This window comes from Giraffa tippelskirchi, chromosome 7 (assembly GCF_054371585.1).
Source record: "Giraffa tippelskirchi isolate mGirTip1 chromosome 7, T2T-mGirTip1v1.2.pri, whole genome shotgun sequence".
Lineage (NCBI taxonomy): Eukaryota > Metazoa > Chordata > Mammalia > Artiodactyla > Giraffidae > Giraffa > Giraffa tippelskirchi.
In genome coordinates this window covers 23,310,919-23,335,501 of record NC_137281.1, presented here as the reverse complement: position 1 = coordinate 23,335,501, position 24,583 = coordinate 23,310,919, and the positions used below count along the sequence as shown (strand labels likewise).

General features: G+C 38.4%; 2 protein-coding genes across 19 annotated transcripts in view; one reads left to right on the top strand and one right to left on the bottom strand.

Annotated features, from left to right (window-relative positions):
- Positions 1-11,429, bottom strand: part of LOC145514579 (uncharacterized) — a 168,832-nt gene extending 157,403 nt beyond the window's left edge. For 9 of the 18 annotated variants that reach the window (XR_014060236.1, XR_014060241.1, XR_014060232.1 and 6 more), the window contains exon 1: positions 10,498-10,707. Coding sequence is in view for 1 of the 18 variants with exons in the window: in XM_081512671.1 (XP_081368797.1) it covers positions 10,498-10,557; positions 10,769-10,884 (176 nt within the window). In the remaining 17 variants the exon portion in view is untranslated. Of the gene's footprint in view, positions 1-5,712; positions 7,382-8,072; positions 8,952-10,497; positions 10,708-10,768; positions 10,943-11,058 lie in introns of those variants that run through there. The other 9 variants (XR_014060243.1, XR_014060244.1, XR_014060242.1 and 6 more) reach the window with 4 other exon arrangements.
- The window catches only part of PMFBP1 (polyamine modulated factor 1 binding protein 1), a 443,606-nt gene continuing 429,878 nt past the window's right edge, over positions 10,856-24,583 (top strand). Inside the window, exons 1-2 of the mRNA XM_081512569.1 lie at positions 10,856-10,932; positions 23,602-23,649. The gene's annotated coding sequence lies outside the window, so the exon portion shown is untranslated. The remainder of the gene's footprint in view (positions 10,933-23,601; positions 23,650-24,583) is intronic.

Here is a 24,583-nt window from a genome sequence, read left to right as displayed (position 1 = left end):
GGGTTGCCATTTCCTTCTCTGCAATAAGACTGGGGTTACAGCTTTTTGGGTAGACTATCACAGAGGCTAAATACCCTTTGCATTTCATCATACTTGAGGTATATGGCATTAACATGATATCACCACTGGTGATGTAAACTTTGATCACTTGTTTGATCACTTGCCAGCTTCCTCTGGAGTAAGTTAGAAATTTTCCCTATCTATACTCTACCCCGTGCTTTCTCTGTGAGGGTTATTACAATGCCCCTAAAGGAATAAAAGTTTGATCTTGGGGGGAAATTTTACTCTATTATGCATTGATATTCATATAATACATAAACAGATAAAATATATTTGTGGTATTAAAATTTCATCAGGAGTGTGGGGGAGAGTGTCAAGAAAAATGTTCATGTGTGAGTTTGTATGTGGGGGAGGAGGTAGTAAAAAAGAAAAAAAGGACTGGCAAATTCCTCTCTATTCATTGGGATCAAATTACTAAGTCCAGCCCATATCCAAGCAGACAGAAATAAAGTTCTACCTCATAGAGGACAGAGTATCTGCTACATATGCTATTTGGATTTTTCTCTAAAATACATTCTTTTTAAAAAGTCAACTTTGGTCAATTTTCTGTTAATAGTTTGAGTCTATGTATTAGTCTGGGTCTTCCGAAAAGCAGATGCAAAGATAGGATTGAGCATGCAAAACACTTATTAAAGGATTTACCTGTGAAAGGCAACAGAGAGGGAGCAAAGGAGGGCATGAAAGCCTTAGGATACTTGTGAAGGAAAAATGGAAAGAGGGAGAACTGGGTAGGAAGAATCTCAGGCTGCAAAACATCTAAGGTTTTGGACCAGTCAAATGGGAGTCCTTTGACAAAATATTCCATTAACACAAGTCCTTATCTTATAGGAAAGAACCTGGATTACAATCAGCACCATATGGACTCATGGCCTGGAAGGATCACTTGGGAATCATGGCCTTGACATGAATATGGGAATGGGTTCCAAAACATACCAGTACCTGGATCCACCAGTCAATTATGGTCCCTGAAGAAAGAGGTGGAAGTAGGACATTTTCATGCCCACCACAGCCCATAATTTTGCACAATATTAAAATATCAGAAATTATTTTTGAAAGAATATTACCTAATTCTTTCCCCATTCTAGGAGATGTCTTTTTACTTCTCTAAATACAGCTGCATATACAATATGCTTCAGCCGATGCTTTCCAATTGTGGTGCTGGAGAAGACTCTTGCGAGTCCCTTGCACAGCAAGATCAAACTAGTTAATCCTAAAGGAAATCAACCCTGAACATTCATTGCAAGGACTGATGCTGAAGCTGAAGCTCCAATATTTTGGCCACCTGATGCGAAAAGCCAACTCATTGGAAAAGACCCAATGATGCTGGGGAAGACTGAAGGCAGCAGAAGTGGGTGACAGAGGATGAGGTGGTTGGATGGCATTATTGACTCAATGGATATGAGTTTGGATATATACTCTGAGAGATAGGCTTCCCTCATAGCTCAGTTGGTAAAGAATCCACCTGCATTGCAGGAGACTCCAGTTCAATTCCTTGGTCAGGAAGATCTGCTGAAGAAGGGATAGGCTGCCCACTCCAGTATTCTTGGGTTTCCCTTGTGGCTCAGCTGGTAAAGAATCCACCTGCATTGTGTGAGACCTGGGTTCAATCCCTGGGTTGCGAAGATCCCCTGGAGAAGGGAAAGGCTACCCACTCCAGTATTCTGGCCTGGAGAATTCCATGGACTGTATAGTCTATAGGGTCACAAAGAGTTGGACATGACTGAGCGACTGAACAATAGCCAACAATTTCTTAGAAACCATACCTTTGTTTTTTCCATTTAAAAATACAGATTTAATGATACTTGGTACTCTTAAGTACTGAAGTACATTCAATTTAATAACTCCTGGTTATAAATTTTGACTAAAAGAAAACAACTGTTGGAACGCACTGTGGAGCAATCAATAGCAGGTAGAAACTGAAGGGGATACGACCCTTGAAAGAAGAGTAGCCAACAAATAATATCTACATTTTTCTAATATTTCTGCTAAGATTACCTCCTTGTCTGCATGGTGCACATGGAATAGTACTTAAACAGAAAGCAACAGTTTGGGGGACTGAGGGATAAAAAGTTGGGAGTTTGAGGCTATCGGAGCAGCTAGAAGTTGAAACAGAAAGCCTCCAAAAAGGGGAAGCCACTGGGGGCTAAAAGGGAAAGGTAGCAAAATATCTCTCCTCAGATCCTCAGCTGACTCCTGAACTGTGCATGTACAGAGTGATATCCATGAAACCTAGAAGAAAATTACAGACAAAAGACTAAAGGAACTAAGTCGAAATTTCAGCAGTTTTTGAGTGATGATGAGTCAAAGTAAAAACATGAGGAATTCCAGTCAAGATATAAAAACCAAAATTAAAAATCAAATGGAAACACTAGAACTGAAAAATATAATATCCAAAATGATTAATGAAATCACTGTACGGAATAGCAGGTTGAATAGTGTAGAAGAAAGGATCGATAACTTTGAAGACAATTCAACAGAAATTATCTAAACCGAAGCACAGAGAAAGAAAAAGTATGAAAAAAGGTAGCAGATCATTAATGATGTGTATGTTCAAAATTAGGCAATCTAGCATGCTTCAAATTGGAATCCCAGAGGAAAAGGAGAAAGAGAAAAGTACAGAAAAAATATTTGATAAAATACTAGACAAACCTGCCAAAATTGATTAAAATATAAGTCTACAGCTCCAAGATGCACAGCAAACCCCAGGCAGAACACATGAAAATAAAACCACAATTTAGACAAAAATTAACACCTATCCTGAACTATTTCCCCTACCCCCCAAAAAAAAACCCTCACAGAGGAAGGAACACACCCAAATTCTTTCTACGAGGCCACCATCACCCATTACCAAAACCAAAGATACTCCACAAAAAGAAAATTATAGGCAAATATCACTGATGAACAAACACACAAAAATCTTCAAAGAGATACTAGCAAGCTGAGTCCACAATGTTACACAGATCATGCACCATCATCAAGTGGAATTGATCCCAGTGAATCAAGGATTCTTCAATATCTGCAAATCAATTAGTGTGATATACCACATCCACAAATTGAAAAATAAAAACCAAATGATCATTTCAATAGATGCAGGAAAAGCTTTTGGCAAAATTCAACACCCATTTATGATTAAAAAAAAAAAAAAAAACTCACCAGAAAGTGGGCATAGAGGACCTTTCCTCAACATAATAAAGCCCATATATGACAAAGACACAGCAAACATCATTCTCAATGGTGAAAAGCTGAAAGCATTTCCTCCAAGATCAGGAACAAGACAAAGATGTCCACTCGCACTTTCATTCATCACCACTACTGAGCCCACATGCTGCAACTACTGGAGCCTGCACGCCTAGAACCCGAGCTCATCAACAAGAAGCTGCCGCTCGCCACAACTAAAGAAACCCCTTGTGCAGGAATGAAGATCCAGCACAGCTAGAAAGAAAGAAAGCGAGAAAACTCTTATAGGAAAACATAAGCAGAACACTCTGACTTAAATTGCAGCAGTATCTCCTACAGTAATTGAAATAAAAACAAAAGATAAACAAATGGGACCAAATTAAACTAAAAAACCTGTGCACAGCATAGGAAACCATAAACAAAAAGATAGGACATCCCTGGTTGCACAGTGGATAAGAAACCGCCTCCCAATGCAGGGGACAAGGGTTTGATTCCTGGTAGGAGACGATTCCACATGTCATAGAGAAACTGAGTCCTTTTGCCGCAATGACTGAGCCTACATGCCCGTGCACTCAAGGGCCCATGAGTGCAATTACTGAGCTTGCATGCTGCAACTACTGAAGCTGGAGCACCTGGAGCCTGTGCTCTGCAACAAGAGAAGCCACCACAGTAAGAAGCCCACGCATGGCAATGAAGAGTAGCCCCCATTTGCCACAACTACAGAAAGCCTACACAAAGCAACAAAGACCCAGCAGTGCCAAAAATAAGCAAATTTTATTTAAAAAAAAAAAAAAAGAGTGCAGCAGAGCCCACATCCTGACTACATCCCAGGATGGCAAAAACAATAGGTACCCACAGAATGGGAGCAAATACTTGCAAATGAAGCAACCGACAAACGATTTATCTTCAAAATTTACGAGCAGCTCATGTCCATCAAAAAAATGTTAAAAAGACCTCAACAGACATTTCTCCAAGGAAGACATACTGATGGCCAAGAGGCACATGAAAAGATGCTAAACATCACTAATTATTAGAGAAATGTAAATTGAAAGTACAATAAGATATCACCTCACACGAGTAAGAAGAGCCATTATCAAGAAGTTTACAAACAATAAATGCCGCATGAGGGTGTGGAAAAAAGGAAACCCTCCTACACTGTTGGTGGGGATGTAAATTGGTATAGCCATTATGCCGAGAGAAATATCAATAACCTCAGATACGCAGATGACATCACCCTTATGGCAGAAAGCAAAGAGGAACTGAAGAGCCTTTTGATGAAAGTGAAAGAGGAGAGTGAAAAAGTTGGCTTAAAACTCAACATTCTGAAAACTAAGATCGTGGCATCCGGTCCCATCACTTCATGGCAAATAGATGGGGAAACAATGGAAACCGCGACAGCCTTTATTTTCTTGAGCTCCAAAATCACTGCAGATGGTGACTGCAGCCATGAAATTAAAAGACGCTTCCTTGTTGGAAGAAAAGCTATGACAAACCTAGACAGCATATTAAAAAGCAGAGACATTACTTTGCCGACAAAGGTCCATATAGTCAAAGCTATGGTTTTTCCAGTAGTCATGTAAGTATGTGAGAGTTGGACCATAAAGAAGGCTGAGTGCCAAAGAATTGATACTTCTGAACTGTGGTGTTGGAGAAGACTCTTGAGAGTCCCTTGGACTGCAAGGAGATCCAACCAGTCAATCCTAAAGGAAATCAGTCCTGAATATTCATTGGAAGGACTGATACTAAAGCTCCAATACTTTGGCCGCCTGATGCGAAGAACTGACTCACTGGAAAAGACCCTGATTCTGGGAAAGATTGAAGGCAGGAGGAGAAGGGGATGACAGAGGATGAGATGGGTTGGGTGGCATCACTGACACAATGGACATGAGTTTGAGCGAGCTCCGGGAGTTGGTGATAGACAAGGAAGCCTGCCCTGCTGCAGTCCATGGAGTTGCAAAGAGCTGGACATGACTGAGCGACTGAACTGAACTAAACAGCCATTATGGAGAAAAGTGTGGAGGTCCCTTAAGAAACTAAAAATAGAGCTACCATATGATCCAGCATTCCCACTCCTGGGCTCATATCAAAAAAAAACAAAAAACAAAAAACATGGTTTGAAAGGATACATGCACCAGAATACACATAGTGGCACTATTTACAATAGCCAAGACACGGAAGCAACTTAAATACTTATCAATAGATGAATGGGTAAAGAAGATGTGGTACATATATACAAAAGCATATTACTCAGTCATAGAAAAAAAAGAGAATGAAATAATGCCATTTGCAGCAACATGGATGGACCTGGAGATTATCTTAATAAGTGAAGTCAGAGAAAGACAAATATTGTATGATACCACTTATATGCAGAATCTAAAAAAAAAAAAAAAATTGATACAAATGAACTTATTTACAAAACCGAAACAGACTCACAGACTTAGAAAATGAATTTATGATTACCAAAGGGGAAAGGTGGGGAATGGACAGATTGGGAATTGGGAACTGACAGTTACATTTAAAATAGATAACCAACAAGGACCTACTCAACAGCACAGTGCTGCTCAATATTCTGTAATAATCTAAATGGGAAAAGGATACATGAATATGCATAACTGAATCTCTTTGTTGTACACCTGAAACTAACACAACACTGTTAATCAACTATACTCCAGTATAAATTTTTTTTTTTTAAATGCAAATTCAAGTGCTTCACCTTGGACCAACCAAACAGGAGTTCATACACAGAGTCCAGCAACCTGCTTATGAAATAAACACCTCATGTAAATTTTAGCCACGCTGTTTTGGGAACTAGTGCCTTATATAAAGTTTACCTAGTTCTGTAGACTCTTATCTTTTCAACATTTCTCATCTATTTCTCTCCTTTCCTATGGCCTCTACTCTAGTTTAAGGCTGCTTCATCTCTTAGCTGGACTTGTGTAATAGGATTTCCTTGCCTCTAGGATATTTTCCACTCTAATTCATCCTACACACAGGGGCCTTATTAATCTTACTAAATCACAGCTCCACTCATTTAATGTGACAAGAACTTATTGAGAGCATACTATATACCAGGTGCTTCAAGGCAGAAGGTTCTAAGTGGGGCTGATAATCTGAATCATTAAGCGGTAGAAACGTTTTAAAAATAGAGATTCTCTACCACTCCTCTAGGCCTACTAAATTAGAATCTACAGAGCCAGAGTTGAAAAAAGTTTACTGTTAAAAAGTTGCTACATAATACAGGGTGCTCAGTTTGGTTCTCTCTGATGACCCAGAGAGGTGGCATGAGGCAGGGGAGGGAGGTTCACAAGGGAGGGAATATATGTACACCTATACCTGATTCACATTGTATAGCAGAAACTAACAGAACATTGTAAAACAATTATCTTCTAATTTAAAAAAAAAGTTACCCAGGTGACCCTGATACTTTTAAACAACACTAGACTGGAGCATAAAATACTAAAGACTAAAATACAAAGACTAAAATATTCTTTAGGATTTCAGATTGTATTGGGGAAATGTGAACATATGCAAATAACATATAAGACATTTGCTGCTGTTTAGTCACTAAGTCATGTTCAACTGTTTTGTAAACCCATGGCAATGTAGTCTGCCAGGCTCCTCTGCCCATGGGATTTTCCAGGCAAGAATACTGGAGTCTTGTTTCTCCAGATACGACACACTGATTAATGCTATATGAGAAGTACCAAGTGCTATAAAAAAGAGTAATTCTAACTGCATTAAAAAACTTTAGTAACACGCCAACCTTGAAGAAATCTTTTCCTCCTTTAATTTCCCACAGTACTTTATAATGCTCCTATGGTCTCATTTTTATCTTGCACTATAATTATTTTTGTATATGTGTCCTGTCCTCTCCACTTGTACTTAAGATCAGAGCCTTGACCTTATCAGAGCACATAATCTCATAAAGACTTTGTTTTTCAGAGTTCTAATTCACTTATAGGATAAACCTGTGCCACTCAAAATACTAAATTATGCATGGCTGTGCATTTTATGGTGTTGTTGTTGTCTAGTCGCTAAGTCGTGTCCGATTCTTTGCAACCCCATGGATTGTAGCCTAGCTGGCTTCTCTGTCCATTCCTAGGCAAGAATACTGAAGTGGATGCCATTTGCTTCTCCAGGGGATCTTCCCAACCCAAGGATCGAACATGCATTGGCAGACAGATTCTTTACCACTGAGCCACCTGGGAAGCCCACGCATTTTATAAATTTAATCAAAAACTGGATGTCCTTGTAACAACTGGATATATGTGGACAAATTTACGGATTTAACCTCAGTGAGCCACTTAGTACAGTTCCTTCAACAAAGCAGGTACTTAAAGTTATGTGTGAACCAATGGGGTCTGGGGAAAACGTCTTTTGGATATGGAAAAGCATACTTAATATGTCCAGTATCCACTTAAGAGGTTATAGATTCCAAATGAAATATGCTGGTGGTTTTTGTAAACCAGCCCCCTGTGAGCCAAAACCAATCAGCCTGCTTTTTTTTGCTGTTGCTGTTTGTTTAGATGACCCAGGATTGTGTGGCATGCTGGTGTATGTGTGTGGGTTGTGTTTTCTGTTTCTTGACAAATTTTAATTTGAAAGTCTTTGGCAAATATTCTCTGATTTACCACAGGCTCTTCCATTCCCTGGGCTTCCCTTGTGGCTCAGCTGGGAAACAATCCACCTGCAATGCAGTAGACCTGCGTTCAATCCCTGGGTTGGGAAGATCCCCTGGGGAAGGGACAGGCTACCCATTCCAGTATGCCGGCCTGAAGAATTCACAGAGTTGGACACAACTGAGCGACTTTCACTTCCATTCCCTATTATCTTACACAAACTTGATATACACAATTACATTATCTACAGGTCTAAAGATGAGAGTGCTAATGGACAGCTACTGCCAATCATTTCTGCTTTTTGAATGTTGATTACCGTATGGACTGAACTTTGTAGCCCTAAATTCATATTCTGAAGTCCTAATCCCCAGCACCTCAGAACGCAACCATACTTGGAGATAAGGATTTTAAAGAGGTAATTAAATTAAAATGAGGTCTTTCGGATGGGCCCTAATCCAGTATGACGGATGTCCTTATAAGAAGAAATCTGGACACAGATGGACATGAATTAAAGACCATGTGAAGACAAAGGCAAAACTGCATGCCAAGGAGAGAAGCCTCAGAATGAAATTATCCCCACTGACACCTTAGTATTGAACTTTCCAGCCTCCAGAATGAGAAAATAAATTTCTGTTGTTTACGCCTTCAGTCTGTGGTATTCTGTTATAGCAAACCTAGCAAACTAATGCAGCTGCCACTATATTTAATATTAATCTTAAGAGCGGCATTTTTACATCAGAATTATGTTTACTGGGACTTCCCTGGTGGTCCAGTGATTAAGTCTCCATGCCCCCAATGCAGAGGGCCCAAGTTTAATCCCTGGTCAGTGAACTATACCCTACGGGCTGCAACAAAGAGCCCACACCTGGCAATAACGATCCAACACTCAGCAATGAAGATCCCACATGCTGCAATTAAGACCTGGCACAGCCAAAAAAAAAAAAAAAAGATTGAAAAGAATGATGTTTACCATGTTCAAGTCATTCTGCCATGTGCAGTGGTGAATACAACTCTAAGTAGCTTAGAATCCAACAGATACGGCAAGTTAAATGTAAGATACATTCATCAACATAAATGAGAAAAGCGTTACCAGGCCTAAAGGGAAAGAAAAAAGCCAAATAAACAGTGTATTTTTAATTCTATAGGTGTTCTAAAGGAGACAGTTAACTATGAGTTACAGCTCAGAAAAACTCAGAATTTGACCTGGGTATTGACAGTTAATATTCAAAAAAGCAGGAGTAAGAGGACATTTAGGTAAGAGGAATGGAGAGTACAAAGTCAAATGCTACTACAGACAACACTATTTTCCCAAGTTCATCTAACTTAGATTCAAGTTTCCTTTCTAAACTCTATAGTCACTACACACTTTCAAATTAAAGTTCTAAATCCTTATAAAATTTAGGCATTTCCCCCTGCAGATAAATAACAGTGGAACTGACTTTTTCAGTACAATACTGACATCCAAAGGATAGTCTAGTTCATCTCTAATGCCTTTTGGGCTTCTGCTAAGAGTTGGTTTTATTTTCAAATGGTCTATGAGGGCAATAAGCAGCTCAGAGAACACTGTCTTTTGAAATCTGGCCATTTTTTGATCTCTCGCCTATCTATCAAATCTCATCATGTTAGATGGCTCCACAACACAGGTGGCCTATGTTTTCTTAAGTGCTTCTTCTTCTGAAGAATGTGTTGCTCAGTTCGTTAATGTTTCATACCTAAGTATTCTAATATATTTAATTTTTTATTTAATGAAATTTCTAACCTCCAGGCTGAGGAAGTTATTCAGAATGTTTCATCCAAGCTGCTGGAAAAGTGCTCATTAGCGGGGAGTTTTGAAGTTGGAATTTTAAGAAAAGGGTTGGCAGGAACCTGAACACATAGATCTAAGCTTTCCATAAATGTTTCCCTGTCTTAAGTGTAAAGGAAGAAATTCTTTATAAGCAGATAAGTTCTGAACTTTCCTTTTAGATTTTGGTGACAAGAATTTAACAACGAGTTTTGTTAAAAAATGTGTTTCAAAGCTCCTAAGTTTTGTTATTTTTTTTTTAATAATTGTCTGTAAAAAGCCTTATTTTTCCTCCATCATTTCAACAGTGCTTACTTTCTTCCGTAAAGGAGAGACTGAAGTGAGACCATTATCGCCAAGAGATACACATTGAACTAAAGGAGCCATGCTTAGCGTCTGGTTTCAATTACTTTAGATTCAAGTGATTCTCTATGAAAGGAGGTACCTCAGCTGAATTAGTTTGATTCTTGTAATGGTTTGGACTCAAAAAACCTGCCCATCTTATACCATTTAACTTGAGGTTTATGGGAGATTAAGAACTTGGAGAAGCTCCTAGACGGTTACATAAAATTTTTAAATCAAAGGTCTTTTTTAATATATCCGGTTCGGATGAAATTTGCGGGCCTAAAGAACTAGAATTTTAAATTTAACTGTAACTCAAATTGCACCCAATATTTCAAGACTACAAACTGCGTACAATACAGTAAAAATTCACACGGTATAACTTTGCTAAATGTTTAGAAATCCAAATTTTCACTTTTTTCTTTTGTTTTTAGTACCCGCTCCCTGGTGACAAAGTGGACTCAAGTTTCCGTTACCCTCAAAAAACAACGGGGAGGTGTTATACTACACGCTTACCTTTGGGAAACAACTTGTACTTTATAACTGGACGGGAAAATCTTTTGGTGAGCGAGGAGGCTAAAGGAAACGAAGGCCAGTGGCGTGAACGTGGCACAGGCCCGCGGTTACTCTTGAGGAGACCGCCTCAGCCCCAAACCACCGTGACCACCTAACAAGACCGCTTTTCCCGCGAACTCTCGCCTTCCGGCGGTAAGTCTCCGCAGCACCGGAAGCCGTCGTCAGGGCAACGCTCTTTTGTCCCACCCCGTCCCTTCGTCCCTCCCACCACCTTGTACGTCTGTGGCCAGCGGGGCTTCCATTGGTCCATCTGTCCTTCACTCTGGGAGAAGTTCGGAGCGTTAGGCTCTGGAACTCTGATTTGAATTTGTGGCGCGGACAGTTCATGAGGTGACAATGGTGCTGGGCGTCTTGCGGGAGCCGACAAACTCGGTGGTGAGAGACTCTGAGGGGAGAATGACGAAAAGGGCGGCTGAGGAGCAGGGGCGCTGCGTTAAACAGGTCGCCTCGAGATGGGGGACTTCAGTCGGGCTGGAACTTCCCTTCCTGAGGCAGGCTCACCGTTCTCCTCCTCACAGCCTCTAGATTCTTCCCTCACGACGTTTTCCCCAGGTCTCAGAGACGACGCTCCCGCCCCGCTTCTGTAGCTCCTGGAGGGAGTCTCCCTTCCCTTTTCTTTCACTAATGGGTGTTTCTCACCTTCCATCCCTCCTCAGTAGCAACCCTTCAACTCTGACGTGCGAGGAGGTGTAACCTCCCCCGAGCGTACTTGACTCCCGCCTCATTCCTACCCTCCGACCTCTTTCCTAGTTACATTCTACTCTCCATCACCCACACTATCAGGAACTTTCTACCTGCCCGTGATAGGGTGGGAAACTCCCGAGCGACCTGGGGAGCGCCCCACATCTCACAAACTGAGTCCAGAACTTTCCTTATCAAGGAATAGGATGCTGCTGTCCACTTGTTCCCAGCTGAGACGCAATAAAGGTCCTCTGCAAAGCGGCAAGTGCAAGCTCTGTATAAAACGCTACAGAAATGTAAGATCTTGACCCAGTTGCTGACTCTGAATGAGAGGATTCCTGTCGAAAACATGATTATTTTGTTCTTGGTCGGACCCTGTTGACACATACATTTCATATTGGCATTGTGAGTACGGTCTGGATCTTACAACAAACCCAGTAGATCTTTTGGAGTACAATGAAACTCTGAGGCTTGGTCAGAAACATTAAAAAACGAAACCAACAAAAAAACTCCCATTGAAAAGTCTTTTCTTCATTAACCTTCTGTGTCTATTATGATCTGACTCCTCTTACTACACCTCCATCTACTGAATTTCAAGTTGAGATTCAGAACCACTTTAAGGAGTTCTATAGTATAAATGAACATTTTGTCTGACATCCCCTGTCTATAACTCTGAAAATCCTCTATTTTCTTTCTAATTTGATAATTCAACTTGATTTTCTGTATGTCCAGTCTCTGGAACCGAGGTTGAAGAGAGTTCAACTTTCTTGGGGTGGGGGGAGATGTGGGGGCGTAGTCCCCTTTAAGAAGCAAGAAAAACCTTGAAGCTTTTGTGTACAGTATGACACATATACTTGTTCTGAAGAAAGTGGGAAAGTGAGAAATCTTGAAGCAGTTGTATTAGCACTTTCGAATGAGCACTAGGTTAAGAATTTAGAGAAGTCACTGAAATGCTTTCTAGAATTGTAGGAAGGTCATTCACAGTTGAGATTTTGTATCTTTTTACATTAATTAGGAAAATCCTTGATCAACCTAAAGAGTTAAAGTAATTTTTGTGCCTTAATGTTTTGGAAGCCTTATATTAAAATGATTTTTGTTGTGGAATTCCAGTAGCTTGTCCTGAATATAATTTACATCATCACGTGTTTTTTTTCCCCCCGTGCTAAAATTTTACTTCACCTGGAACAGTTTTGTGTATTATGTGTGAAAAATGATTTTAACTAAAAATTGTTATTTTGTTGCTATTTGGAGAACATGCCCATGGGCCAAATCTGGTCCACTATCTGTTTTTCTAAATGAAATTCTAGCACAACACAGGTACATCCACTTGTTTACATGTTGTCTGGTTGCTTTTGTGCTACAATGTCAGAATTGAGTAGTTGTGACAGAGACTATATGGGCTTCAAAGCCTAATATGTTAACCATGTGGCCCTTAATAGAAAAAATTTATAAGCCCTGGAATAAGACATCCTTTCTTCACTGAATGGGTAATATCATATTCCCATACAGTTTCTATAAATATATGTTTGCCTTTGTTTTTGAGCTTGTTTAGTCTATTTCATTTGCCTCACCCTGCACATATAACATGGTGTTTTAATTACCTTATCTCTGAAAGAAAACAATATTCTGTATGTTAAACTGCTCCCCTTACTCCCATACCAAGCTGTTCTCTTATTTATTCTTGGCCCTTTGATTTTCCATATTAATTTTAATGATAAATCTTAGGTTTTGACAGGAATTGCTTCGATAGGAATTAATGTGTATATTCTACATTAATTTGGGAAGAACTGTCATCTTTACCATATTCATTCTTTCCATCCATAAACATAGTATATCCTGATTGTTTTTATGTCTTTTAATGTGATCTTAAATTTTTTTTTTCTTTAGACCGTTCATAAGGAAGATTGGTCTTTGTTTTGTTTTATTGTGATTTTCTGATTTTAGCATTAGGGCAATGCTGTCTAACTACTTTAAATGATCTGTGATGTGTTACATTCTTCTCTGTTTCTTAAAAGACTTTGTATAGGATTGGTATTATTTTTTTGTTAAAGATTTGATAGAAAACAGCATGCATCCATCCACGTCTGGCAGTTTCTTTGTGAGGAGGTTTTAATGGAATTAAGAAAATGAGAGGAAATTTTGTTAATATTTGCCTCAGTTCAATTCAGTTCAGTCCCTCAGTCGTGTTTGACTCTTTGCGACCCCATGAATCGCAGCACGCCAGGCCTCCCTGTCCATCACCACTCCCAGAGTTTACCCAAACCCATGTACATTGAGTCGGCGATGCCATCCAACCATCTCATCCTCTGTTGTCCCCTTCTCCTCCTGCCCCCAATCCTTCCCAGCTTTAGGGTCTTTTCCAGTGAGTCAACTCTTCGCATGAGGAGACCAGAGTATTGGACTTTCAGCTTCAACATCAGTCCTTCCGATGAACACCCAGGACTGATCTCCTTTAGAATGGACTTGTTGGATCTCCTTGCAGTCCAAGGGACTCTCAAGAGTCTTCTCCAACACCACAGTTCAAAACCATCAATTCTGCAGTGCTCAGCTTTCTTCACCGTCCAACTCTCACATCCATACATGACCACTGGAAAAACCATAGCCTTGACTAGACGGACCTTTGTTGGCAAAGTAATGTCTCTGCTTTTAAATATGCTGCCTAGGTTGGTCATAATCTTCCTTCTGAGGAGTAAGCATCTTTTAATTTCATGGCTGCAATCACCATCAGCAGTGATTTTGGAGCCCAAAAAACTAAAGTCTGACACTATTTCCTCTGTTTCCCCTTCTATTTCCATGAAGTGATGGGACCAGATGCCATGATGTTAGTTTTCTGAACGTTGAGCTTTAAGCCAACTTTTTCACTCTCCTCTTTCACTTTCATCAAGAGGCTCTTTAGTTCTTCTTCACTTTCTGCCATAAAGGTGGTGTCATCTGCATATCTGAGGTTATGATATTTCTCCTGGCAATCTTGATTCCAGCTTGTGTTTCTTCCAGCCCATCTACATCTTAGCATTTCTGGCACTCCGTTTCTTCTTGTGAAGTGTTAGTGTCTCAGTTGTTGTCCAACTCTTTGCGACCCCACCAGGCTCCTCTGTCCACGAAATTCTCCAGGCAAGAATACTGGAGTGCGTAACCATTCCCTTCTTCAAGGGATCTTCCCCACCCAGAGATTGAACCCTAGTCTCCCGCATTATGGGCAGATGTTTTACCATCTGAGGCACCAAAGAAGCCCATTTCTTCTTGTTGGTCCAAATTTTCATTTCTTCAGTCTGAAGAAATTCCTTTAACATTGCTTATGGTATGGCTTGTTGGTAATATATTCTGGTTTGGTTTTGTTTTGTTTTTACGTGAAAATTTTTTTGGTTAACTTCCATTTTTGAAAGATTTATTTATTTATTTTGGCTGCACTGGGTCTTCATTGCTGTGTGTAGGCTTTCTCTAGTTAAGGTGAACAGAGGCTGCTCTTCATTGACATGTACTGGCTTCTCATTGCAGTAGCTTGTCTTGGTGCGGAAGATGGACTCTAGGACCTGCGGACTCAGTAGCTGCAGCTGCAGCTGCAGCCCATGGGCTCTAGAACACTGACTTTGTAGTTGTGGCATATAGGCTTAGTTGCTCCCCAGCATGTGGAATCCTCCCAGATCAGGGATTGAACCCATGTCCCCTGCATTGGCAGGCAGATTCTTAACCACTAGACCACCAGGCAAGCCCAAAAGATTTATTTTTAACGTAGATATATAATTGTGTTTTTAGTACTTTAATATTCTATTGCCTTCTGCCTTGTGTTGTAAGATTATTTGGAGTCATTCTGATCTTTGTTCTCCTGTATGTAATTTTTTTCCCCCACTCCCTGATTGCTTCTTTTTTAGAAGTCAGTTTTACTAAGGCCTGATCAAAGTCAGTTTTCATTCCAATCCCAAAGAAAGACAATGCCAAAGAATGCTCAAACTACCGCACAATTGCACTCATCTCACACACTAGTAAAGTAATGCTCAAAATTCTGCAAGCCAGGCTTCGCAATATGTGAACCGTGCACTTCCAGATGTTCAAGCTGGTTTTAGAAAAGGAAGAGGAATCAGAGACCAAATTGCCAACATCCACTGGATCATCGAAAAAGCAAAAGAGTTCCAGAAAAACATGTATTTCTGCTTTATTGACTATGCCAAAGCCTTTGACTGTGTGGATCACAATAAACTGTGGAAAATTCTGAAAGAGATGGGAATACCAGACCACCTGACCTGTCTCTTGAGAAACCTGTATGCAGGTCAGGAAGCAACAGTTAGAACTGGACATGGAACAACAGACTGGTTCCAAATAGGAAAAGGAGTACGTCAAGGCTGTATATTGTCACCCTGCTTATTTAACTCACATGCAGTGTACATCATGAGAAACTCTGGGCTGGAAGAAGCACAAGCTGGAATCAAGATTTCCAGGAGCAATATCAATAACCTCAGATGTGCAGATGACACCACCCTTATGGCAGAAAGTGAAGAAGAACTAAAGAGCCTCTTGATGAAAGTGAAAGAGGAGAGTGAAAAAGTTGGCTTAAAGCTCAACATTCAGAAAACTAAGATCATGGCATCCAGTCCCATCACTTCATGGGAAATAGATGGGGAAACAGTGGAAACAGTGTCAGACTTTATTTTTTGGGGTCCAAAATCACTGCATATGGTGACTGCAGCCATGAAATTAAAAGACTATTACTCCTTGGAAGGAAAGTTATGACCAACCTAGATAGCATATTAAAAAGCAGAGACATTACTTTGCCAACAAAGGTCCGTCTAGCCAAGGCTATGGTTTTTCCAGTGGTCATGTATGGATGTGAGAGTTGGACTATAAAGAAAGCTGAGCGCCAAAGAATTGATGCTTTTGGACTGTGGTGTTGGAGAAGACTCTTTAGAGTCCCTTGGACTGCAAGGAGATCCAACCAGTCCATCCTAAGGGAGATCATTCTTGGGTGTTCATTGGAAAGACTGATGTTGAAGCTGAAACTCCAATACTTTGGCCACCTGATGCAAAGAGCTGACTCATTTAAAAAGACCCTGATGCTGGGAAAGATTTAGGGTAGGAGGAGAAGGGAGTGACAGAGGATGAGATGGTTGGATGGCATCACCGACTCGATGGACATGGGTTTGGGTGGACTCTGGGAGTTGGAGATGGACAGGGATGCCTGGCATGCTGTGGTTCATGGGATCACAAAGTGTCAGACACGACTGAGCAACTGAACTGAATTGAACATCCTTTTCTATTTTTTGAGTACTTATATTGAGTTTGGTATGTTGATGTCTTCTTTTTGTTTTCTTTATTTTTTTGCATCTTTACTTCTCCTTGATTCTATTTTATCATGGTACTCACTGTGTTATTTGGCACATAGATATTCCTATTATATATTTATTTTGAATTGGCTTTTAGATCATAAAATGTTCTTTTTATTATGCAGTGCTTTTGGTGTTAGTTATACTGTGTCTGATATCAGAATTGCAATACCTATTTTCTTATTGTTCTATTTTCATAAAATACATTGTCTAGCTCTTGTATTTTTAATAATTGAATTACTTTATTTCAGATGAGCTTCTCTAATACATTTTAGAGTTGTTTTGCTTTGTGAGTTAATTCAAAGTTGTGGGGTTTTTTCTAATAGGACTGGTGAATCGGTGTATATTTATTGATATGACACAATTCTAACAAAATATTATATTAATATATATGTATATATTATGGGGCTTCCCAGGTGGTGCTAGTGGTAAAGAAACTGCCTGCCAATGCAGGAAACGTAAGAGATGCAGGTTCAATCCCTGGTGGGGAAGATCCCCTGGAGGAGGGCATGGAAACCCACTCCAGCATTCTTGCCTGGAGAATCCCATTGACAGAGGAGTCTGGAGCACTATAGTCCGCAGGGCTGCAAAGCATCAGCACAACTGAAGTGACTGAGTATGTACGCACACATGTATATGTTACTACATTTTCTTGCTTACATTTTGTATTATGTTCCTCCCTTTTTGTATTTTCCTTGGCATTTTGGAAGTTTTATATTTTTTTCTAGTGGTTATCTTTATATTATTTTTTATAATGCCCTTATTTTTGTCCCTCTTTTGCTTACTTAGGATTTCACTGTTCAATTTCATCAGTTTAAATAAAATAATTTGATTCCTGTCTTCCTACTATCTTCATTTGTAGATTACTGCTCAGTAGTCTGATCCTAGTTTGATTTTTCTTACTTTGCAAGTGATTCCAGACAGTTTTTTTTATCTTTAAAGTCTGATTATGTTTTTTTTAATAGATCTCAGAATTGTTTGTATCAGTTTCCCCAGGCCCTTCTTAGACCTTTTTAATAGTCATGTGTTTTCGTATTTTGGTTATTTTTTATTACAGTTTTTAATATTAGCTCTTTAATTTTATGTATGTTGGGTCCTCTTTCTTTCTCTGGTATGTTATAATGTTTCCCTGATCCTTATTACACTCTTCCTTCATTTTGTTTTATTCCCTTTGTTATATTCAGGCTTTTATTCAGTGCCCCTTATATTTTCATTCAATGCTTTTCTCTCTTGAGTACTTTATAATTTATTTTTGATTTCTAAAATAATTTTTGTCTTCTCAGTTTCTTTCATGAGACCAGTTATCTCTTATTTCACATCTTCCTGAAGTGAAGATTTTTGCCCAATTCTGTTTTATTTCTGTTTTGAATTATTGAATGTTTGATTTAAGGTTTTTGAAAAATATCTGTAAATACTGGTTTAACAATATATGGTTCAATTGGAGACATTGTTGTAGTTTTCTCTATGATTTCTTTTTATTTCTTCCTTTCCTTTTTCTTTTTGGAGAGGAGTGTTCATCAGCTGAAGAGTTTTTGTTCTTATTTTCTATATTATTTCATAATAATTTTTTACAGTTGTTGCCTACTGTTTTCTGATCCATTTTAAAAGTTCATGTCAATGCATGGCAAAAACCACTACAATATTGTAAAGTAATTAGCCCACAACTAAAATAAATAAATTTATTAAAAAAAATTGAAAAAAAAAAATAGAAGTTTTATTTTTCTTGACCAGCGATACTAGTTTATATAGAAAGTTGTGAGAGGGTTTACAAGGTTTCTTAGTTCAAAAGCACCCTATTTTGTTGCTATAATGAAAGGCAGTATTTTAAATTTATGGTGCATTTGTTTGGGAGGTGAAAAGGGTTTCCTTTCTTTAATTTTGTGCTTCCTTTTATTTCTGAAGGATCATTTTTTGTTTCTCTCTTGTTTTCTTCTTTCTCCTTACCACCAAACATCCAAATAATATCACTTTTAAGTCACTCACTGTCCTCTCCCCTAGAAGCGGTGCTTCCCTAAGACATGTGTACATACGTGCTAAGTTGCTTCAGTCATGTCCAACTCTTTGCGACCCCATGGTCTGTAGCCCACCAGTCTTCTCTGTCCATAGGATTCTCTAGGCAAGAGTTATGAAGTGGGTTGCCATTTCCTTCTCCAGGGGATCTTCCCCACCCAGGAATCGAACTCTGGTCTCTTGCACTGCAGGCAGTCTCCTGCATTGCAGGTGGATTCTTTACCAACTGAGCCACCAGGGAAGCCTGAGTGCTGAAACTTCAGAAATTTTTTCCCCTATATGTGATTACTACTAACAGTTCTGCTTAGCTTCTCTGCCTCCTGAGGATTGACAAATGACTTAATAAAGCCCGTGCTGAAAGTTGAGCTTAGCTTTCTGAACTTCTCTTTTGTACTTCTTGACTGCCTTTGGTAGCGCTTTAATACCTTCACATTGTTGTTTTCCATATTTTACCTACTTTCTCTAGCTATTTTTTACTGGAAGGGTTAGTCTCTTCTGAGATAATGTGTGAAAACCTCTTGACTGGGTTTTAAAATTTCAACTACTATGTATTTAATTTGTGTAAATGTCTTGTGAACATTTTATGTCAAGTGTAGTTTTTTTTTTTTCCATTCTGTGAAGATGCTTTTTCTCTTTACAAATTATTGTAAACACATTAAACAGGGTTTTATATAATCTATGTGTGATAATTCCAAGAAATGAAATCCTTATAGGTTTGTTTTTACTGGTTCTCTTTCACAGTGCCTTGTTTACTTATGTATTTAATAAGTTTGTTCCACCAGTTAACATTTGTGTTTGTTGCATTCTGGCTTCTTGGGGTTTGACTAGCTGCAGGCCATTTTATGTTTGTTTATTTATTTGGACCCATTCAGGTGATGTGAATTTGGTGTGTACATCTACTTGAGTGCTAGATTGTGGTTGCAACTTGTTGCTTTTTTTTCCCCTGTTTTGCTCATTTCCAAGAGAGCTTTCCTTACAGTCCCTTAAACCCAGACTCTTGGATCACCTTTACTTTGAGGGACTAACCGAGTTCTTGGCTTCTTGGGTGAATAACCTCTTGTTAGACTCTTAGGTGGTATTTTTACTGGTCTTCTCTCCTTCATTCCAAACCAAATCTGTACATCTTAACTCTGGTTAAAATGGGCAAAAGCAGATTCAGGACACCACCACCTTCTCTGAGTTTCCACTTTCATTTAGATTTTTGTATTGGTACATCATCATCTTTTTTTTTTTTTTTTAACTATTTTTATCAACTGGGATGATTTTTAAATGTTTTTGTTTATTACTTTGCATTTCAGTTGTTTTCACCATAGTCCATGAGGTCACAAAGAGTTGGGCTTCCCTGGTGGCTCAGCTGGTAAAGAATCTGCTTGCAACTGGGGAGACCTGGGTTTGATCCCTGGGTTGGAAAGATCCCCTGGAGAAGGGAACAGTTACCCACTCCAGAATTCTGGCCTAGAGAATTCCATGGACTGTATAGTACATGGGGTCACAAAGAGTTGGACACAACTGAGCAACTTTCACAATGATGGAGTCAGTGCAGATACTCTTGTTCTCTACATTGCCTGAAAATTTGATAAAATTTGGAAAGAAAGCTTTCTTATTTTCTTACCATTGTCTTTCCACTATGCATCCACATACCAACACCCTCACCTACACACCCACACCCTCACCTACACACTCACACCTTTAAAAGGAGATAGATTCTTCTACTTTCTAAACTTTGTTTTCGGAAAAAGCTTTATGAGATTCATCTGGTATTGTCTGTAAGATTGAGTTTTATTTTTTGATGCAGGACTGTAATTATTAACAGTAATTATTTTTTTAAGCTCTGTAAAGGCCTTGAATAGTTTTCAGAAGGTAGAGATTTAGGCTACAGTCAATATATTAATATCTGGGATATTTCTGTTATTCTAAGAATTTACTTATACTCAAGTCATATTAGCTTTAACAGTGAAAAACACATAAAGGCTTAACATGAAAAGCAGGAATAGTTTCTCTTTCTGTTTATGTTCTATCCCTTAGCTCTTCATTTCCTGCATGGTTAGAAATTTAGTAAATTGATGAAAGTTTTTTTGTGTGAGTTTGTATAATCATGTGATTAAGTTTTATAAGTAGTTTGAGAATTTATTTTCTCTCTTAAAGCCTGAATATCCCAAAGACAAGGACTTGTTTTAAGATGATTTTTAAATAGTTTTCCTTTATGAAAAATTACCTAATCAGTGTTAGTTGATGAAGATAGATATTTTATGGTAAAATATTACATAACTTTAATGTTCCTTTACTATTTGGCTTTATAAATGAATATGAAAAGTGATTATCTCATAACACTTTTAAAATTCACTTTCTTCTTTCCCCAGAAAGTAGCAAAGTAAATAAAACCATCATTCTTTTCTAATCTTCATGAATAATTTCTCACTGGCCCTTGGTGAGAGGCAGTTTTCAAGGCCATCCCATGGTATCTGCAAAGATACAGTTTAGACCTTGCAGTTTATGCCTCTGTGAAAATGCTTCTAAATTACAGAAGTGAAGAGAGCTTACACTTAATCTTTGGATAATTTCAGTTGTGGACTTCACAATGAAGCAGCTAGGGGGAAAAAGGTTGCCTGTTAGAAGCATAAAACCTACTGACTGTATCTTGGCCAGTGTTCCCTTTTTTCCAGTAAGCTGTCTGCTGTACAGAGGTGTATAACCCTAATGGCTTGTTGTATGCCATTAAAAGGTATTGTACATTCATAAAAGAATGACATTTTGATCAATGATGTTAAAAGAATTACTGTCTTGACACAGAAAAGCTTTCCTGCTGCAAGTTTAAAAATATGCCTTTAAAAGCTTTTTTATTGAATACCTTTGCATCCCTCAGAAATGTGCCATTTTGGCATGAGGTTACTCTGAAGTATTCCACATTGTAACTTAAATACAAAATCTCCTATTTACCTTTAAAAGTAGCAGAGATAAACAAGTATTTTCCTACAACTGGAGCTTGAAGACATGATAGCATCTTAAACCACTGCATCAGATCTAAAAATAGAATTTTTGTAAAGAGAAAGCTAAAAACTAAATTATTAATTTTTATTTTGTGAGGTATTGATTTTTTTTTCATGCTGTTTTGTTTAAACTTTGTGGTTTTAATTTCCCTTTGGATTTAGGAATCATGCCTTTCCACCCAGTTTAGAGATAGACCTTTTCTAATCACCAGGGAATTGATTGTCTTAAATGGTGATATGTTGAATGTATTTTTCTACTGTTTCTTTTCCTTTTATTATATTTTTGATTAGGAACTTATGAAAACTATGTCATAATAAGCATATGGTTTCTTCTATACACAGTCTTCTACAGATTTTCAAATGTACTGATGCTATAATTTTATCTTTATTTCATTGTTTGTAATACTTCTGATATTACCTAACTTCTGACTTTATATCATGTTCTCTGACTTGTGAACTGAGAAGTTTAAAATTTAATACCCTGAAAACCACAGATTTTCTTAAATATGTCACTATAGAATTATTTACCTGATACTTATAATATCAGTCAGTCAGTTCAGTCAGTCGTGTCTGACTCTTTGTGACCCCATGGACTGCAGCACACCAGGCTTCCATGTCCATCATCAGCTCTTGGAGCTTACTCATACTCATGTACATCAAGTCGGTGATATCATCCAACCATCTCATCCTCTGCCATCCCCTTCTCCCGCCTTCAGTCTTTCCCAGCATCAGGGTCTTTTCTAATGAGTCAGTTCTTCGTATCAGGTAGCCAAAGTATTGGAGCTTCAGCTTCAGCATCAGTCCTTCCAATGAATATTCAGGACTGATTTCCTTTAGGATTGACTGGTTGGATCTCCTTGCAGTCCAAGGGGCTCTCAAGAGTCTTCTCCAACAGCACAGTTCAAAAACATCAGTTCTTCGGCACTTAGCTTTCTTTATAGTCCAACTCTCACATCCATACATGACTACTGAAAAAACCATAGCTTTGACTATAAGTACGTTTGTGGACAAAGTAATGTCTCTGCTTTTTAATATGCTGTCTAGGTTGGTCATAGCTTTTCTTCCAAGAAGCAAGAGTCTTTTAATTTTATGACTGCAGTCACCATCTGCAGTGATTTTGGAGCCAAGAAAAAAAAAAAAAAAAATGAAGTCTGCCTCTGTTTCCATTGTTTCCCCATCTATTTGCCATGCAGTGATGGGACCCGATGCCATGATCTTAGTTTTCTGAATATTGAGCTTTAAGCCAACTTTTTCAGTCTCTTTCACTTTCATCAGGAGGGTCTTTAGTTCTTTGCTTTCTGCCATAAAGGTGGTGTCATCTGCATATCTGAGGTTATTAATATTTCTCCTGGCAATCTTGATTCCACTTGTGCTTCATCTAGCCTGGCACTTCACATGATGTACTCTGCATATAAGTTAAATGCAGGGTGACAATATACAGCCTTGACGTACTCCTTTCCCGATTTGGAACCAGTCTGTTGTTCCATGTCCAGTTCTAACTGTTGCTTCTTGACCTGCATACAGATTTCTCAGGAGGCAGGTCAGGTGGTCTGGTATTCCCATCTCTTTCAGAATTTTCAACAATTTGTTGTGATCCACACAGTCAAAGGCTTTGGCATAGTCAATAAAGCAGAAGTAGATGATTTTCTGGAACTCTCTTGCTTTTTCTATGCATTTATAAAAATTGACATTTAATCCCAGTCTAATGAACTTTATATACGTAGGCATATTTTAAGATAGATGACATTGAATTTTATAAAGCATGTTACCTTTGTAATCTCTTTTACTTTTAAAAGCATGTGTTTTGGTGCTGGTGGTTATTTTTATTATTCACTGCCCACTAAGTGCCTGGTGATTTATACATAGTACTGATAAAATTAAAACTTGTTGCAATTTGTATGGGTGATGTTCTATGCTAAAGTACTTTATGTTGCTCAAAAAGGTTATATAACTTGGTCAAACAAGTAGATTGTGGTTTTAAAATTCTAAGTTTGGTAGTGTGACTCCCAACTTGTCCTGTTCTAACCATTTTTATATGTTATTTGTTCTAGGTGGTATTATCCCCACTTTACAAATGAGGAACCTGAAGATCAGATAGAGTAAGTACTTTGGCTGTTGTTGCAGAAGGGAGAAATGACAGAGCTGGCTCTGTTAGACTTCAAAGTATATTTTCTATGACATAATATTGAGTTGGCCAAAATGTTTCTTCGGCTTTTCTTATAAGATAACTCTAGTAGTACTTAGTTGTCTTTAACTTCATTCGAAGCAATTTTGTTAGATTGTATTGTGACAGCTGTCATATCAGTGTTCATTTAAAAAAAAAAAAACTTCACAAAACTGGTGAATTTTGTGTAGCTATTTTAATATTGAAGGTGGTAGAAAAATGTAATGTTTTTGGCATATTATGCTTTATTATTTCAAGAAAGATAAAAACACAACTGAAACGCACAAAAAAAGATTTGTTCAGTGTGTGGAGAAGGTGCTGTGACTGATCAAACATGTCAAAAGTGGCATGCAAAGTTTCGTGCTGGAGATTTCTCGCTGGTCAATGTTCCACTATCAGGTAGACCAGCTGAAGTTGATAGCAATCAACTCGAACATTAATTGAGTACAGTCAATGTTACACCATGAAGGAGATAGCTTTCAAAATATACTCAAAATATCCAAATGAGACATTGAAAATCATTTGTACCAGGTTGGTTATGTTATTCACTTTGATGTTTGGCTTTCACATAAGTTAAGTGAAAAAACCTTCTCACCTTCTTGGTCTCATTTCTGCATGCAATTCTCCACTTGAACTTAATGCAAATGTTCCATTTTTAAAATAAACTGTGATGAGTGATGAAAGATAAATACTGTACAATAATGTGGAACTGAAGAGATCATGGGACAAGCAAAATGAACCACCACTAACCACATCGAAGTCCAATCTTCATCCAAAAAAGGTGATGTTGTATATACAGTAGAATTGGAAATGAGTCCTCTATTATGAGCTCCTTCTGGAAAACCAAAGGATTTATTCCAACAAGTACT